We start from the raw sequence: 18,825 nt of genomic DNA on the forward strand, positions 1-18,825 counted from the left end.
TGTACTGTTCCTCAAAATAGACTTAAGCAGTATAGACATCAGGACAATGTTTGAAATGATAATTCAGACTTCTAAAATCCCAATCTTAATTTATGACTTCATTTTATTTTGGTTTTATTCTGTTGCAGTAGATTACAGTAAAATACCATTATTGTCTATATCAAGTGTGAGGCCAATATTTTTGAAGAAGAAAAAAAAAGTAAATATGCTGATGGAAAAAAAAAGTTGGTGAGGAAATATGAAAATTAGAATCTGGACAAACTTGAGAAATACCATATATACAGGATTCTAACCCCAAAATTCAATATCCTTAAGGATACTAGAAGAAATAAATTAACTAAAAAATCAGTTAGATCCCAAGGTGATTTTAGTGGCAAAGGCACATTCGATTTTGAGTCAAATTTAATTTTTTATCCCAGATTTTTTTAAAGGAACATTGATGCTATCTCCAGATCACTGCTCTTTTACACTTTGACTCTCCACTTCATTTAAAATCCATACTTGTGGTTTAAGTAGAGATTCTGAATCTGGGAAGAAAGTCTATACGGTACATAGAATGCTCACTTATCTTCCGAAGTGGATATAACAGTGTTGCCCCTTCCACTACTGTTAGGTAGCGACTTCAGTATTAATGTGTTCCTTTATTAATTATTAGATATCTACTAAGCATTTCAGATGAGCAGGCACCTTCTAGACACTGAGAAAACAAAACAACAATCTTTGCCTCAAGCTATTTAGAATCTGACAGGAAAAACCAGACAAGTAAACAAACAATTAAGATACAACGTTAAAGGTAACATTACAGGGCTAGGAGTCTGTACAGGAGAAAGAACTAACCCAAATGAAGAAGGACCAGAAATTAAAGAAGAATAGTGTTCCAGGCAAAGAAAGCAGCACATATAACCACCTAGAAATAAGAGAGCATTAATGTTTGGGGAATTAAAAATAATTCAATACAACTTGGCCAATGACTAAGAATGAGGGATAAGTGAGCTCCACAAGGAAGGGATCACATCTGTTTTGCTCAGCACACAGGTCCTAGTTAGCCTAGTGCCTGGCAAGATGTAGACATCATCAATGTATGTTATGTGAATACATCCATTAGGTGGGAAAGTTGGGAAGAGAATCTAGTACACTTTTGGAGACACAAGTTCAGTGTTCTGAATGCTGGCTATTAAAGGGCCTGTGCGATACCCATAAGACAGGTCTAGTAGAGGTAAATGGCTCTGTGGGTCTGGAGCTCAGGCAAAAGAAGAGCCAGACTACCCATACAGATTTTACTAACCACATACAGGGAGCCCTGGGAAGAAAAGATCACCCAGGTAGCAGTGGTGATGAGCACCCATGGTTCAGACTAGATGAAGCTTTTCCCAAATCTAATTTAAAATACAACCATTTGTCTCACTTAAGAGAGTGCTGAGTAATCACCTAATTGGATCTAGTAAGAAAAGATCAAGGCCTAGGACAGAACTCTGAAGAATATCGTTTAAGGGGCAAGCAGGATAAAAGCAACCTGAGGAATGCCCAGAAAAGTCCTTTAACACCTTGAATTCACACTTTTCATTCTCTCACACTGCCAATGACCTTTAACTCCTCTTCATATCAGATATCTCCAACCACCAAGATAAGCTCATGCTGCTTCCCAAGTTCATGTCAAACCTGATACTCTTCCTGTCTCTAGCCACCATCTCTTTATTCAATACTATCTCTTCTGGTGCTTTTAATCCACCGGCACACCCCAATCAGTTCCTACTTGACTATGTTCACTAATGCCCTCTTTGAAATACTTTATTACCTTTCCAGAATTTATTTTGTGGTCAATCCTCACCGTATTAATGGAGTTTCTTTTCCTGGAGACATTCATCAGTGGTTCTCACCTTGGGGAAATTTTACCCCCCAAGGGAACATCTGGTGATGTCTGAGACATTTTTCGTTGTCACAACTGGGAGGTGGGTGCAGCGGGGAGGAGCTTCTGGCATCTAGTGAGTAGAGGCCAAGAACACTACTCATCACCCTATGATGCACAGGACAGCTCCCTATAATAAAGAATTATCCTGTCCAAAATGTCAATAATGCTTAAGTCTAGAAACTACTATAAAACAATGTCCCACTATGATATATGCTTTTTGCCTATGCTCTTTACTCCTGTTTCAAAATTATAGCAGGCTTTATCTATTAGTTTCTTACTAAATTCAAATGTGCATTTTTTGATACCTGACATAAAAAGAACTCATCTTACTGACTTACTAGCAATGCTACACATAATGGGGAGACCACAGAGGAGATGCCCAAATCTTTGACATTTTACGCAGGCTCTCAATTCCAGCCAAGACTTTAACTTCAGTAACTGCTCCTATCCAGTCTCTCTTGACACTTCTATACTCCCTCTTCCTTCCCTCTTTCCTCTTAAAAACTCTCTGGCCCAAAGGCTCCATTAAGGCAAGGATTCTATTTTATTTATCCCTCAGTTCAACCCCTTACATCAAATCAAGTGCTCAATACTGAGTATGCACAGTAAATGTTTTCTGAAATATAAAAAATGAGTAACAATAAATAACCTCTTACTAGGCAAGGATATCGTTGGGAGGGGGATTAAAACATACTAATTACAAGTGATTAAAAGGTACTAGATACTACCTAATTAACTAAAAAATCACATAGCTTCTATACTAAACTTACTATCAATGAACGTCAGATAAATTCATTCACTGAGAGAATTCAAAGCTTACAATTATGAAATAATTTTACTCCAGGTCATTTCAATTTTTTCTTAGCAATATTTTTCTAAAGGTTCAAAATGCATGACCTATTCTTGTATTCTAAACGACCTCTCTGTCATCATGTTCTTATTTGTCAAACGGGAATATGTTACTTTGCTACTTCCTAACACTGCTGTGGGGAACAACCAGTGCTTACCAATTTTTAAGTGGTATCAAAGGATGTTTGGCAGCACACTGGGTAGTTAGAAACTACCTTGTAATTACTTACTATTCTGAATACTACCTAAGATATCTATTAATTATAAATAACAGGTCCCAAATATTCTAAAAACACATTAAATATCTACCATATAGGTATTTTAGAACTTGTTACACAATTTTGCCCATCACAGAGGAAAGTTATTTTCTCCTACTCATCACAAGACATACAGTTTATTGCCATCCTGTAGAATTTTTTTTTTCACTAACTTTTTTCAGGACACTGAAGAAGCAAACTGAACTGCTGAGGATTACAGTAATTATATATACAAAAACATACTCTTTTCTCAATCATTTCCCCCACTTACCTTGCCACTAATTACTTCTTCTACTCGCTCTTGGGGTGTCTGTCCAGCTTTCTGTCTCACCAAAACATACACTGAATTCACCTTAGGACAAGACCTCAGCAACTTTTCCAGAAGTACCTTCCCTAGGAAACCGGTAGCTCCAGTGAGGAGGACATTCTTGCCTTCATAGTATTCTGGTATTGAAACCATTCTGATCCTAAGGAAAACATAGCAAATAAATATCAGTTCAAAGATTTATGTTAATTCTTCTGTACTAAAAATCTCTTGGTATTGAAATAAATATTTTAAAGGATAGACAAAAATTAAAGTCAATGTTAAAAAATGGGGACCTTATCCTCTGGGTCATTGTAGGAGGTGAGAAGAACAACAAACTGCACAACTGGTTTCTGATCTCAGCGTTTACCCCCTGGATCACCTCAGACAAGTAACTCACCTTTTCTGCACCTGGGTTTCTTTAGTACTGTTTGTATTAAATGACCTCTAAAAGTTCCTTCCAACAATATGAACCCAAATCTTCACTTGAACCTCAGTTAAACCCTACAGACCAATGAATCCTATTTCTCTGACTCCAAAAGGATTTATAACACCAAATACAGGTCAGCAGTAAGACTCAATTGCTAGCTTGTATAACATGGCAGGTATCAAATTCACCTATCATCACCAGTTGGAACAAGAAAAGGAAACACCAAGCCCTTCTCTTCCATGTCTGTAGTGACAATATATCCAAAAGGTGCTTTAAATCTCCCTTTTAAAAAAGTCACAGTAAGAAATACTTAGGCTGACTTATCCTCCCTGTCCAAATTCTACTAAAACAGCAGAAAAGATAGTGTACTAAGAGAACAAACAAAAGAACCATGATGAATGGAAAAAAACAAGATGCAGAAGGATTCATGCAGTATGTCACTATTCAAAGCTCAACACATTCAAAACAATGCTCTTTATTGTTTAGAAATGCACATACACACAATAATAATAGATGCATGAGAAGGAGTGCAATACAATCAGAGAAGAGAATAGGAACTTCACTTGTATTTATGGGGTTAGGGGGGTTTTGTTGTTGTTTTGTTTTTAAGATTTTATTTATTCATGAGAGACACAGAGAGGCAGAAACAAAGGGAGAAGCAGGCTCCTTGCAGGGAGCCCAATGTGGGAGACTTGATCCCCAGACCCGGGATCACACTCTGAGCTAAAGGGAGACACTCAACCGCTGAGCCACCCAGGCATCCCTTGTATTTCTGTTTTAAGCTCAGGAGTAGATATGTGTGTTTTATGTCCAAATTTTTCATAATGATAAAAATAATAAATTTATCACAATCTGAAGATAAGAAGTAGACCCATTAACAAGCAGAAAGGAGGGAAGGAAAGAAGGAAAGTATTTCTAGAAGAAACAGACACAACTAAATTGACAGAGAAGCCATAGCAAAAGAAATAGCAATCTAGGCAAAGCAAGCACAGGAGAGAACTTACATGGGGGCAAGAGCTCTCCCAACTCCCTGAATAGAGAACACCAAGCTCAGGATCAAGAAGCTGAATTAAAGCACAGGGAAATCAAGGTAATTAGAGGACTGCTCACACAACAGCTGAGCCACTCATGACAGTCTTACTTCCTGTATAAACTTGAGCTCCCAAGGCTTAGTATCCAGGTCTGCTGAGAACATCCAGCATTGGTGCTAGGGACAAAATAGAAGTAGGGCTGAGCCTGACATTTCTCTTAACAGCCACAAATCCTGGTCGGGGAGGTGGAGAATCAGGACAGAGGAAACCAAAGCAACCAAAAGGAAAAACGTCTCGCAGCACTTGAGGCCCAGAATAAATTTTAGGTCCTAAGCCTATCTGGCTGCTGTTGGCCCTTAAAACAATCTCATGCATAACTCTTGATCAGTAATCTCCCTTAGAGAAAAGCTCTTTTGGAAAAACAGAGCTCAAAAAAAAAAAAAAAAAAGGAAAAACAGAGCTCAAAAAACTGAGAAGAGCCAGTATCAGCCACCAAAACCAATCAATCATCCTGGTCCTTTGTAAATATGAATAGATAACCAAGGATCACCAGATATTTAAGAAATATCTAACTAAATTAAGAAGGACCAAAATGAAAAGCAATAGAATCAATCACAAAGGAAACGAAGGTAATGAAAAACTTAAAGAAAATTTAAGTTCTAACAGAAATTCTCCAAGCCATTACAAGAATATTGTATCCATAAAATAAACTACTATGAAAAAGGAACAGAATAAGAAAGCATGTGGAAATCAGAAACTCAAATGTACAGAGAAAAACCCAATACATAAACTATTAAATGTAAATGAATTTAAAAAAATAAATGTAAATGAATTTAAAAAGGTCATTAAATACAAGGTTTATATGGAAAAAAGCAAATGTATTTCTATACATCAGCAACACAGAAAATGAAGTTAACAACAAAAACACTATACCATTTATCACACCATCCAAACAGCAAAATACTATAGAAAATAGCCAGTACTGATGAGGACACAGAGAAACTGGAACCTATGTACATTGCTTGTGGGAATGTAAAGTGGCTCAACTGCTATAGGAAAGGCTGGTCGTTCCTTAAAAAGTTAAATACAGAATTATATGTCCTTGTAATTGCACTCCTAGATATATACCACCCCCCAAAACTGCCAACAGGTATTCAAACAAGTACACGTACATGTATGTTTATAGCAGTATTGTTCGCACAGCCAAATAGTACAAACAGCTCAAAATGTCCATCAACAGATGCATGGATAACCAAATTATAGTTCATATCCACAATGGAATACTATTCAGCCATAAAAAGGAATGGACTGACACATACTACAACAGGGGAGCGAACTTCAAAAACATACTAAGTGACATAAGCCAGATACAAAACATCACATAGTATATAATTCCATATATAGAAATATCCAGAATAAATCAATCCATAGAGACAGAATGCGGATTGGTGGTTGGCAGGGGTGATGAGGAGAGTGGACAGTGGAGAGAAACTGCTTAAGGAGTTTTACTCTGCAGTGATGGAAATGTTTTGGACCTCGATGGAGTTGGTGGTTGCACATAACAATAGTTGGTGGTTATGATTGTACTAAATGCCACTGAATTCTTCACTTTAAAATGGTTAATATAGGGCAGCCCCGGTGGCTCAGCAGTTTAGCGCCCCCTGTGGCCCGGGGTGTGATCCTGGAGACCTGGGATCGAGACCCGTGTCGGGCTCGCTGCATGGAGCCTGCTTCTCCCTCTGCCTGTTGTCTCTGTCTCTGTCTCTCTCTCTGTCTCTCATGAATGAATAAAATCTTTAAATTAATTAATTAATTAAATGGTTAATATATTGTGTAAATTTTACCATGATAAATTGTTTTTAAACTACCAAAAGTTAGAAGTAAGTCTGAAAGGTATTTGAGAGCTCTCTTCTGAAAACTACAAGACAGAGATAAATTAAATAATACCTAAATACATAGATACACAATGTACATTCTTGGATTAGAAGACATCTTAATACAATGTCAGCTCACCATCCTTAGATTCAATACAATCCCAATCAACCTGTAAACTGTTTTACATGTGGATGGAAACTAAGATTCTAAAATGTTGTGGCAATAGAAAGGGACAAGAATAGCTAAGACATACACTAAGAATAACAAAGCTGGAGATCTTCAATACCATACAACAAGTTGTATTATAAAGCTACAGGAATGTGGTATTGGGACAAAGAATAGTGCAGTCAATTCACTATCCCTATAGAAAATGAATCCTGACTTCTACCTAATACCACACACAAAAATGAATTCTAGATAAACACCTAAAGATGAAAGGTATCAAGAGAAGGACAGAACAGCTCCATGATCTTGGGGTAGGCAAACATTTATTAAATAGGACCCAAGAAGTGTGTCCTAACCAGAAAACAAAAATACTCATAAACTGGAAGACACCAAAATTAAGTTCATCCCATAGTACTATTAATAAAGAGAAAAGGCAAATTAAAGTAAAAGATATTTGTAGTAATAACAAATGATTACTATCCAGAATATATAAAGAACTACAACTCAATGAGAAGAGATAAACCCAGAGAAAAATGAGAATGGCTTGGGGGAAGCATAAAGGAGAGTATCCAAATGGAATTACCAAAGAAGGCCCAAATAGCCAATTAGCACATGAAAAGGGGGCTCACCTTCATTAGTTACCAAGTTAAAATCACAATGTGATCCCAATACACTGTCCCCAATATGGCTAAAATGAAAAAGACAGACAATAAGTAGTATTGGTAAGGATCCAGAGAAACTGCAACTTTCACCTACTGCTGGAGGAAGTATAGATTGGTATAACACTTAGCAAAAGTGGTATTACATACTGGGGCTGAACACTTACACATCATATGACTTAGCAATTCAACTCCTAGTTATATACCCAAGAGAAATGAGTACATATGCTCACAAAAAAAACTGATAAGTATGTTTATAGGAGCACTGTTTCTATTGGCCCCAAATTAAAACAACTCAAATGTCTGTCGACAGTATCTTGTATACATTAATAGCATATTCATACAATGGAATATTTTAAAACAATGAAATGAAGGAACAATCACTATATACAATATGGATGGGTCTCACAAAGAGAACACTGAGTCAAAGAGGTCAAACATACAAAGTGTATACTATATAGTGTCATTTACATAAAATTCAAAAACAGGCAAAGCTCATCAGTTAAAGGTTAGAACAATAGTTATCTTACAAAGAAGAGGTAGTGACCAGAAGGGGGTGTGAGGGAGGCTTCTGAGATACTGATAATCTATTTCTTGATGTAGATTGGTTCATTTTTTTAAAATTCAACAAGCTGTAAATTCAAGATTTATGGACTTTCTTAACATATGCTATATACCAATAAAAAGTTTACTTTAAAAAATAAAAACATCGTATGACCATATGTCTTGGTTTCCCTGGAATAAACTTGGTTTATACATGCTATCCCAGCTTAAGTTTGAGTAGAGCCCTCTTAAGTATTTCAGTTTATACAATAATTATATAGTTACTCTAGTTATAACCCACTTTAGATCTAAATAAAACTATTTCAAGATTTCAGTGACTAAAAGCCTAATTAAAACAACAGCATGTTAAAGATAAAATGTTAATAACCTCATAGGGGAGATAATGAAGAAAACTGTGCACCAATATACCTAACAAATCAGGCAGGTATTAATAAAAATTATATGGTAATTACATGTTAACCATAGTGTACTTAGAACATGGCCTAGATGGGGATCCCTGGGTGGCTCAGCTGTTTAGCATCTGCCTTCCGCCCAGGATGTGATCCTGGAGTCCCAGGGTTGAGTCCCACGTCAGGCTCCCTGCATGAAGCCTGCTTCTCCGTCTGCCTGTGTCTCTGCCTCTGTGCCTCTCTGTCTGTCTCTCTCATGAATAAATAAATAAAATTTAAAAAAAAAAGAACATGGCCTAGAACAATCACCTGATTCTCTGAGCTTCATTTTCTTCATATGTAAGAGTTTATTCAATAAATATTTATTAAGCACCTACTAGACACCAGGCACAAGAAAATTTTCCATGGGTGTACATATACATTTAAAATAGAAAAATATAGCAGGCAGGTTTCCCTTTAATAACTGAGGATTTACAGCCTGAATATATGATTGGCTCAACCCTAAACTAATAAACTACATACTTTCTTTCCTCATCTACAAAGACAACTTCCCTCTAAACCCTAAATAGCAAATCTGTTAACACAAAATAGCAGAAAATCTTTATCAAACCTGATTTTTACTAGTTTCAGGTAACTAGACAAAGCTATTTATTTACATGTGACTTCATGGAAGAAAGAACAGACTTTCTACAAGTTTCCCATTTTATCTCTATGCTACCAAAAGCTTGACAGGCCTTAAGTATTTTAAAATTCTATGTCTAGGTATTCTTGATTCCTTTCATCCACCAATACATTTATTTCACCATACTAATTTATTGGCAAAGCTAGCACAAATGAGAATTCTTTCAAGGCAAGTCCAGGCTTGTCATATCTTCCACATAGTCAGTCCTGCCAGTGTAGCCAGAAGCTACTAGAAAATTGAAAGCCAGGAAAGGAAATGCTGCCAATCCTTCTAGAGCATGCTGTTTTAATTCCGACTGCGTGATTCTATTATATAGCAAGATATCTAAGCGCCTATCATCTGCTGACAAGTAAGTAGCTGCAGCATTGCAACACTGAGGAAAAACAGCAGCACTGCCATTCCTGTGTGCTGGGGCGGAGGGGCTATGAAATGTGATTCATATTTATTTTTACTGTTCTTGAGCTGTCTTTTAGAAAACATCACTTAACAGTGACAGCTGAGTATTTTTTTTCAAAAAGTATCTCATCCTCACAGAACTACAACAAATACTAAAATTTGTATGGAACCATAAAAGACCCCAAATAGCCAAAGCAATCTTGTGAAAAAGAAACAAAGTTGGAGGGATCACAATCACAGATTTTAGGGTACACTACAAAGCTGTAGTAACCAAAACAGTATGGTACTGGCACAAAAACAGACACACAGATAAATACAATGGTATAGAGCTCAGAAATAAACCCACACTTATATGGTCAATTAATCTATGACAAAGAAAACAAGAATATACAATGAGTCAAAGACTCTCTCTCCAAGAAATGGTGTTGAGAAACTGGACATCTACATGCAAAAGAATGAAACTGGACCACTTTCTTACACCATACACAAAACTAAACTCAAAACAGATTAACGACCTAAATGTGATGTGAAACCTGAAACCATAAAACTGTGAGAAGAAAAAACACAGGCAGTAATCTCTTTGACTTCAGCCTTAGCAATATTTTTCTACATGTCTCCTCAGGCAAGGGAAATAAAAGCAAAAATAAACTTCTGAGACTATGCCAAAATAAAAAGCTTTTGCACAGCAAAGGAAACCATCAATAAAATGAAAAGGCAACCTACTGAATGGGAGAAGATACTTGTAAATGATGTATCCAAAATACATAAAGAAGTATACAACTCAACACCAAAACCCACAAATAATCCAATTCAAAATGGGCAGAGGACTTGAATAGAGATTTCTCAAAAGACATACAGATGACCAAGAAGCACATGAAAAGATGTACAACATCACCAATTATCAGGGAAATGCAAATCAAAGCCACAATGAGTTATCACCTCATACCTGTCAGAATGGTTAGTTATCAAAGACAAAAAAAAAATCACAATGTTGGTGAGGATGTAGAAAAAAAGAAACCCTCATGTGCAATTCAGGGGAATGTAAATTGGTGCAACCATTGTGGAAAAAAGTATGGAGGGTCGTCAAAAAAAAAAAATTAAAAATACAATTACCCTATGATTCAGTAATTCCACTACTAGGTACTTACCCAAAGAAAACAAAAGCACTATTTCAAAAAAATATGTACTCCTATGTTCACTGCAGCATTATTTACAATAGCCAAGATATGGAAGCAGCCTAAGTCTCCATAGATGAATGGGTACAGATGTGAGATATAGATATCTCTACACACACACACAATGGAACATTACTCAACATAAAAAAGAGTGAGATCTTAGCATTTGGGGCAACAAAGATGGACTGAGAGGGCATTATGCTAAGTGAAACAAATATGACAGGGAAAGACAAATACCATATGACTTCACTCATATAAATGAATGAGTGAAGAATACAAATGAATAAACAAAAGGTAGAAGTGGACCCATAAGTACAGGGAAAAAAAAAAAAAAACACTAGTGGTTGCCAGAAAGAAGGGTCAGGGGAATAAGCAAAAATGGGTGAAGGAGAGTGAGAGGTTTAGGCTCCCAGTCATGGAATGAGTAAGTCACAGGGATGAAAGGTACATTATAAAGAATTTAGTCAATGGTATTGTAATAGAGGTTTTTGGTAACAGGTTGTGGCTACACTTGTGGGTGGTACAACTACTTGTTGCAACACTATGTTGTACACCCAAAGCTAATGTAACATTGTGTGCCAGCTATACTTCAATTTAAAAAAAAAAAAAAAAAAACCTTTTCTGGGATGTCTGGGTGTTTGCCTTCAGCCCAGGACGTGATCCTGGAGTCTGGGATCAAGTCTCACATCGGGTTCTGTGTATGGAGCCTGCTTTTCCGTCTGCCTGTGTCTCTGCCTCGCTCTCTCTCTCATGAATAAACAAAATCTTTTAAAAAAAAAAATACCTTCTCTTATGGTTCCAAAATTAAGGAGGCAGAAATCATTTAAAAGACCAGTAAAGGGACGCCTGGGTGGCTCAGCGGATTGGCGCCGCCTTCAGCCCAGGGTGTGATCCTGGAGACCCAGGATCGAGTCCTGCATCGGGCTCCCGGCATGGAGCCTGCTTCTCCCTCTGCATTTGTCTCTGACTCTCTCTCAGTCTCTCTCTGTGTCTCATGAATAAATGAATAAAAAAATCTTTAAAAAAAAAATAATAAAAAATAAAAGACCAGTAAATATCACTATTACTTTCAAGGTTTTCTTGCTAAAGTGGGTTTTCCCAGTGGTTTTACATTAGGCATTTATATTTACATTAAGAAAATATATTACAAATGTACTTAAATGGAGATACAGTCACTTACTTCGTACATTACAGTCCAGATGCTGCCACTTTGAAGCCAGGAGATCCTAAGATAAAATTACTACTCTGAACTTGTATCCTTATCAGTAAAAAAAGAACATGCAATAGAGGTGTCATGGGCAAAAAGAGCCTGAAATAGCATCAAATAGAGAAACCAGAGAGAAGTTCCAAAATAGCACTCAGTCAACATAAACTGCACCTTTGTAACACAACTATGCTCTCATAATAAATGTCCTAATATTAGTGAAAGGCTAACCATGTTGTCTCAATTAGTTTTAAAAACTTAGTTAAGATAAATGAGTAAAGATCAGGTCTTCTCTCTCATTTCAACTTTTTTTAAAAGAGTTCTTTCAATAGATACAGCTATTAAAGTGAGAGACTGGGGTATTACAATCACCAGAAAAAAAAAATCTAGCAAGGAAAAAAGAGTCAGCTCTTCAGTGCCAAGAAATGGAGATTCCTTTCCCTGTATTAGAGCTAAAAACAACTGTAATTAAAACTCTTAATACTCTTTCACCTAGTTGTTTCAGACACTTGCTAAGCAGAGAACAATTATTCAGAGAGTAGGGCATGGTAAGAAGGAATGAGAGGCAATTCCAGGGGCTTGAAGCCAAGTTTTATAAAAGGCTCACCAGTGATGAGAAAAATACATAACAAAGGGAAGAAAGGAAAAGGAAACTCTATCAAGCACAAAAAACCTCGTATCTCCATGCTTTCAGAAACAATCTCCTATAAGTTTCCTTAATAATCATCTTGTCTGGGAACCTGGGTGGTTCAGTGGTTAAGCATCTGCCTTTGGCTTAGGGAGTGATCCCAGGGTCCTGGGATAGAGTCCCACATCAGGCTTTCCAAAGCAAGTCTGCTTCTCCCTCTGCCTACGTCTCTGCCTCTGTGTCTCTCACGAATAAATAAATAAAATCTTTTTAAAAAATTATAATAATTGTCTTGCCTTAGATCGCTCAGCACATCTGCAGGCAGAGCTGAATTTGAACCAATATCTTCAAACTAAATCCCACATGGGGGGATGGGGTGCAGGCAGGGAATTAGGTTTCTACTTGTCCTGTGAGGTAAAAGTAAAGGTAAAGATAAAGGTAAAGGTAAAGGTAAAAAGTAAAGGCATCAACTCATGGATAAGGACTTGAGTGCACAACACTAGAAGAGAGGTTCAGAGAAAGTGAAGTTGGAAAAAATGATCTGGAAGGTTCATTTCATTTTGTACAATTTCCTACAGGAGGAAACAGAACAGCATTCTTCACTACAGGGCCTTCTTGGCATGTAACAGACAAAAATCTGCTTCAAAGAAATTTTAATATATGAAATAAGGCAAATTCTGGCTGGCAAATCCACATTATTCTACAGTAAGAGTGAATGGGCCTAATTAACGACACAGAAAGAACAGAACTGGTTTGGGTAGACCCTTAAACAATTAAAATTTAATTTTAAATTAAAATTTAAAGGCAATTAGATCTTACAAGGATTTCCCTGGGGGCCATTTCCAGAGGCAGCCAACAAAGAGAGGGAACAGAAGAGGTCCACTGTCAAAGAGAACTTGACTCAAAGACCATCTAGTTGGGCTTCATTATTGTCACTCTCAGTCTGAATAAAAAAGATCTTTTTTTTAAAAAAAATTTTATTTATTTATTCACAAGACACACACACACACACACACACACACACACACAGAGGCAGAGACACAGGGAGAGGGAGATGCAGGCTCCATGCACGGAGCCCGACGTGGGACTCCATCCCCAGTCTCCAGGCAGGATCAGGCCCTGAGCTGAAGGCGGTGCTAAACCACTGAGCCACCCGGGCTGCCCTGAATAAAAAAAGATCTTATCCTCAGGTTAAGAAATATGTGCTTATCAAAAGTAAGTGGATTTATTTCCAACTCTGCTCCACCCAACCCACTGAAAGAGCCTACCTAGGCAGAATCATTCATTGGAATGTTAGAAATAAAAAACCCAGGTCAGTAGAGAGGAGAATAAGACAGAGTAGAAGACAAGAAGCTCTGGGGTCTTAAGATAAACAACACATTCAAACATGTTTCTACAAATATCTATACCAAAGTAATCCTAAGGATCACTGAACTTTGAAAACACGTATGGTACGTAACTATGAGAAGTGTTGTGTGAGGGAGCAGGGAGGATCAGAATATACACCTTAAAATAGGTCACTGTGGCATACTTACTTTGAGATAAAAGCAATTGAGATTTAACAGATGCAGAAAGAAGTCCTCCCTGAGCTTCCCCAACCTGACTAAAAGCAGGAACTTCGGAGAAATGAGCACTGCCATAATGAGGACTCTGGGGGAGTTTCATGGCCAAGAAGAAGTAAATAAAGATAGCACTGAGATGAGTCTGCACAACAAACCTTACTAAAATAATCTCTATCTTCTATGACTTTCCCCATATACTTTCTTCCTACAATGTACTGCTGCTTCTAGAAGCGCAAACGCCTTTGCCTTTGTCTAGCCACTTAGCCATATTTTTTTGCATTTTTAATTAGCTTTATCTTTTAAATTGTTTTTTAATTCCAGTAGATTAACATGCAGCGGTATATTAGTTTCAGGTGTACGACACAGTAATTCAAAAATTCTATACATTGCTGGTGCTCATCATAAGTGTACGCTTTAATTCCCATCACCTATTTCACCCATCCTCCCATCCATCACTTCATAATGTATCATCCTATGTTAATACAGTACCTAAGCTTCCAAGTCTTACCACCTCTCTTTGGGTTTTCATGTCTTTCGGTGACATGTAAAGCCTAGTGCACACACATACAAAAAAACAAACTAGAGCACATGCACACACCCCTTTCCTCCTGTTAATCTGTCTTTTGTCAGTTTAATTAGCAGGCACCAGCCATAGAACTAAAAGGGTAGGAAAAAAGTGTTTCCTCCCCTACATAAGTAGGAAACTAAATCCCATTTTCAGTACTGTATGAAATCATACCCAGCTATATGCTTTTTCCTGCTAAATAACATAGGTCATCTTTTGTGGAAACAAGCCTTACCTATAACCTGATATCATGATATAGTAGGAACTCTTGGGCTCTGAGTCTAGCAGGACTGGGATGGAATCTAGCTACATTAATTTATCTTAGGGCTGAACTTACCTATTTGGTTCTCTGGTTTTCTCATCTTCTAAAATACAGAAAGCATACCCAGTCCCTTCACTTCATAGCATTTGTGTGATGATTAGACACACAGTTACACTTTCTTACTTATCTTCCCCTTAACTTCTTTGACAGTGATTCTCAGTATGATCTCTTGGCAGTCAGTACAAACTACAATATTTTAGTCTAAAAATGTTTTATGGTCTTTTCCGGGAAAAAAAAATATCATTTCATTATGAGTTTAATTTTCAGACTTGGAACAAATGTTTAATTACCAAAGCAAGACCAATAGCTATTTTATTTTGGAGTTATATATTGGTATGTTCATATGAATATATGCCCATTTTTTTTAATTTGGGTAAAGAAATTAATGATTTTTAGCAGAGGCAATCTTAAGCCAAATCACTGAGGGCCTGACAAAACAATTGACAAGATATACCTACTTAGTGGCTAAATAGGGGTTAACAAGCTGTTAATTGATTCCTAAGGTGGGAAGTCAGGCTATAGGCTCAAGGCAGACTTATTTTAGGAGCAATATACCCAGGTAATCTCTCTACACTCGGTGGCATCAAACTTGCAGATGGTGGTATAGCTCTCCTGACACTACTAGTACAGCAGAAATAGGTACAATTATTTTGAAAAACTGGCCATATTTATTAGGGAACATCAAAAGATGGGAAAAACTCAAATATTCATTAACAAAATGGATAAATAATGGCATAGTCCAACAAAAAAAATCCTATATAGAACTCATTGAGTTCTCAATACTAGCCAAAGAACCCAGATGCAAAAATAATACAGCCAACATCATTCCATTTATACAAAACTCAAACAGAAGCAAATTAATCTAAGTGTCAGACATGAAGGTAATGGTTACCTCTGGGGACAAGGGAAGGGTCACTAGTGGGTCTTCTGGGGCTCTAGTACTTTCTGTTTCTTGCCCTGAGTATGATTACATAAGTAAGTTCATTTTATGATTATGCACTGATTAAACTGTACTTGTGAATTTCTCTATATTGGACTTCAAAAAAATTTATTTTTCAGATGCTCTTTCCTACATCATTAAAAGATGCTTTGGTTTTTTGTTTGTTTGTTTTTTTGGATTTTTTTGTTTTTGTTTTTAAGATTTTATTTATTTATTCATGAGAGACACAGAGAGGCAGAGACATTGGCAGAGGGAGAAGCAGGCTCCCCATGGGGAGCCCGATGCGGGACTCGATCCCATGACCCCAGGATCATGACCTGAGCCAGACGCTCAACTACTGAGCCACCCAGGTGTCCCAGTTGCTTTGTTTTTTAATGTATTTCCCAAATCTCACCATCAGTTTTAAATAGTTCCACAAAAGCCCTCACCAAATTCAGGAATCAGTTGATTTAAGGCAGGCTGCCTAGAATTCCAACTTTGAGAAACACTTCCTAGCCATTTTCAAGGTACAATGAAAGAAATAACAAGTAAGGATTAAAAAAAAAATCTTTAAACCTAACCTTTAGAACCTCGTTTCTGTCCAGCTCAGGGGGATGAAGAACTTCAACCTAAAGGCCCCATCCAAACCACTGCACTAAGAGAAAAACCCTGGCAGAGTTTTTAGAAACTTGGTTTCACCAGCAATGTGGGATGTATAGAATAGTCACTTGCCTTAAATTTGAACTCTTATTATTTGTTAGACAAGCTTCTGAGGCATCCACTTACTCAAAAAGCTGCAGTTAATTCCCTATTCTCATAATATGAGTCTAGACCAGAAGGTGGCAAACTTTGCCCCAAAGCCAAATCTCTCCTAATTCTGTTTTTTGTAAATAAAATTTTGTTGGAACACAGCAATATCCAGCCTTATGAATCACTCATACCTGCTTTTATACTTCAACAGTGAGCTGAGTACTCACAACAGAGACTTTATGGCCCACAAAGCCTAAACTATTTACTGTCTAGCCCATAACAGAAAACTTGTAGGTCCCTGGCCTACACCAAGATCCCAGTTTTTGTTTCAGTTCCTGGGTCTTGGTGTGTTCCCCCAAGGCCATAACGCTAACTTGAACCCTATTCTTCCTGGCTGAACTCCTCACGATCTGCCTAGCTCTTATAGTTCTTACCAGTTCCCTCTCCCCAGAATCTGTCCCTAAACCTAGAGCCTCTATTTGGAAATTCTATTTCAATCCTAATAAATTCTGGACCCTCTGGAACCTATGGAAATGAAACATTCTAGTGAGAAATAAAGCTATTTCCAAAGACCCCTGCTCCAGTTCCTCAAGGCACAAAAATTCACACCTCAAATATTTTTACCAGTCCAATTTAGAACCAAGTTCATGAGCCATTGCCTGCCACCACCATCCCCCCCACCAAACACCATCCCCACCCCACCCCCGCAACCTGAAGATTAATTTATATACCCTCTTTGGGAGGCTATAGCCTTATTTTTAGGCCAAGTGAATCCCTATATTGGTGCTTCCTTAACTTTAATATGCACACAAATGACCTGGAGACTTTATTAATTCACAGATTCTGATTAAATAGGTCTGGGATGAGCCTGAGATTCATTCTTCATTGCTAACAGTTCCTAACTGATGCTGGGAACCACACACTCTGAGTGATAAGACTGTACTAAACCCAGTGATCCAGAGTGCCAAGACTAATTATCTGTAATAATCTTTCAAGTGCACACACGTACATCTTTACATTACATATTCATGGTATTTAACATAAAATGTGATATTCCACGTGTAACTAATGCTCAATTCTACTCATTCTGAAAATGCAACTTAAAACTACAAGGCTTATTTTTTTCACTTATGAGACTTACAAAGATTGATAATCAGTTTACACATGTAACAGACTCTTAAATTGCTGGTTGGGCTTTAAATTAGTACAAATTATGGGGGGATGGAGTCAGACTCTGGCAATATCTACCAAATTTTAAGTGCTTGTGATTCTATTTCTAAAAGTTTATCCTGAAGCTATTCTTGCAAGCATGTGACATGGTGTATTTTAAAGCAACACTGATAGCAAAAGACAGGAAACCCAAATGTCCACCAACAGGGGACTGAGCAAACAAAGCAGTACATTACTATAATGGCATAATCTGCACCTAAAAAAAGAATGATGTGGTTAAACATATGTATAACTGATATGCGACAGCATACATGATAAATCTTAAAGATTTTTTTTTTAATTTGACAGAGAACAAAAGCAAAAGCAGCTACAAGCAAAGGGTGAGGGGGAAGCAGGTTCCCTGCTCACCTTGATCCCAGGACTCCAGGATCATGACCTGAGCTGAAGGCAGATGCTTAACCGACTGAGCCACCCAGGCACTCACATGATATATTTTAAAAGCCAAAAAGAAATATACCGTATGATACATCATCTTTTATGAAAAAGAAAAGGAATGGAAAAAAGTATGTGCATGCTTATAAATATATAGATTACTGCTGGCAAAAAAAAAAAAGCCAAAAAATTGGTAATGATGGTTACCTCTGGGAGGGAGAATTTGACAAGTAGGTAATAGACATGAGCAGCATTTACTTCTCACTACATATCCTTTTGTACAATTTTAAATTCTGTACTATGTGCATCTATTATATGTATTTTAAAACATTTTTATAAAATAGAAAAATCAGAGGATACCAAAAAAAAATTTAAAGCACAAATTTTCCTCTCAATTAGCCAGTCTCCACTATATTTTGTCTTCTAATCATTTACAAATTCATTTACACCTGTTAGAAAAAAGCTGACAAATCTTTTTGTTGTTGTTGTTGGAGTGACACAAGCAGGCAAGTTTATTAAAGCAAAAAGAACACTCTCAGCATATATGAGAGAGCAAGGAAGAAAGACAGAGACAGGGAGGCAGACAAA

The 18,825-nt window shown here is 37.1% G+C and overlaps 1 protein-coding gene across 4 annotated transcripts in view; it reads right to left on the minus strand.

Annotated features, from left to right (window-relative positions):
* Window positions 1–18,825, minus strand: part of FAR1 (fatty acyl-CoA reductase 1) — a 67,640-nt gene that overhangs the window by 30,887 nt on the left and 17,928 nt on the right. For all 4 annotated transcript variants that reach the window (XM_055317798.1, XM_055317797.1, XM_055317796.1 and 1 more), the window contains one exon: window positions 3,287–3,482. In XM_055317798.1, the coding sequence (XP_055173773.1) occupies window positions 3,287–3,475 (189 nt within the window). In that variant the 5' untranslated portion in view covers window positions 3,476–3,482. The remainder of the gene's footprint in view (window positions 1–3,286; window positions 3,483–18,825) is intronic.

Source organism: Nyctereutes procyonoides, unplaced genomic scaffold, assembly GCF_905146905.1.
Source record: "Nyctereutes procyonoides isolate TBG_1078 unplaced genomic scaffold, NYPRO_anot_genome, whole genome shotgun sequence".
Lineage (NCBI taxonomy): Eukaryota > Metazoa > Chordata > Mammalia > Carnivora > Canidae > Nyctereutes > Nyctereutes procyonoides.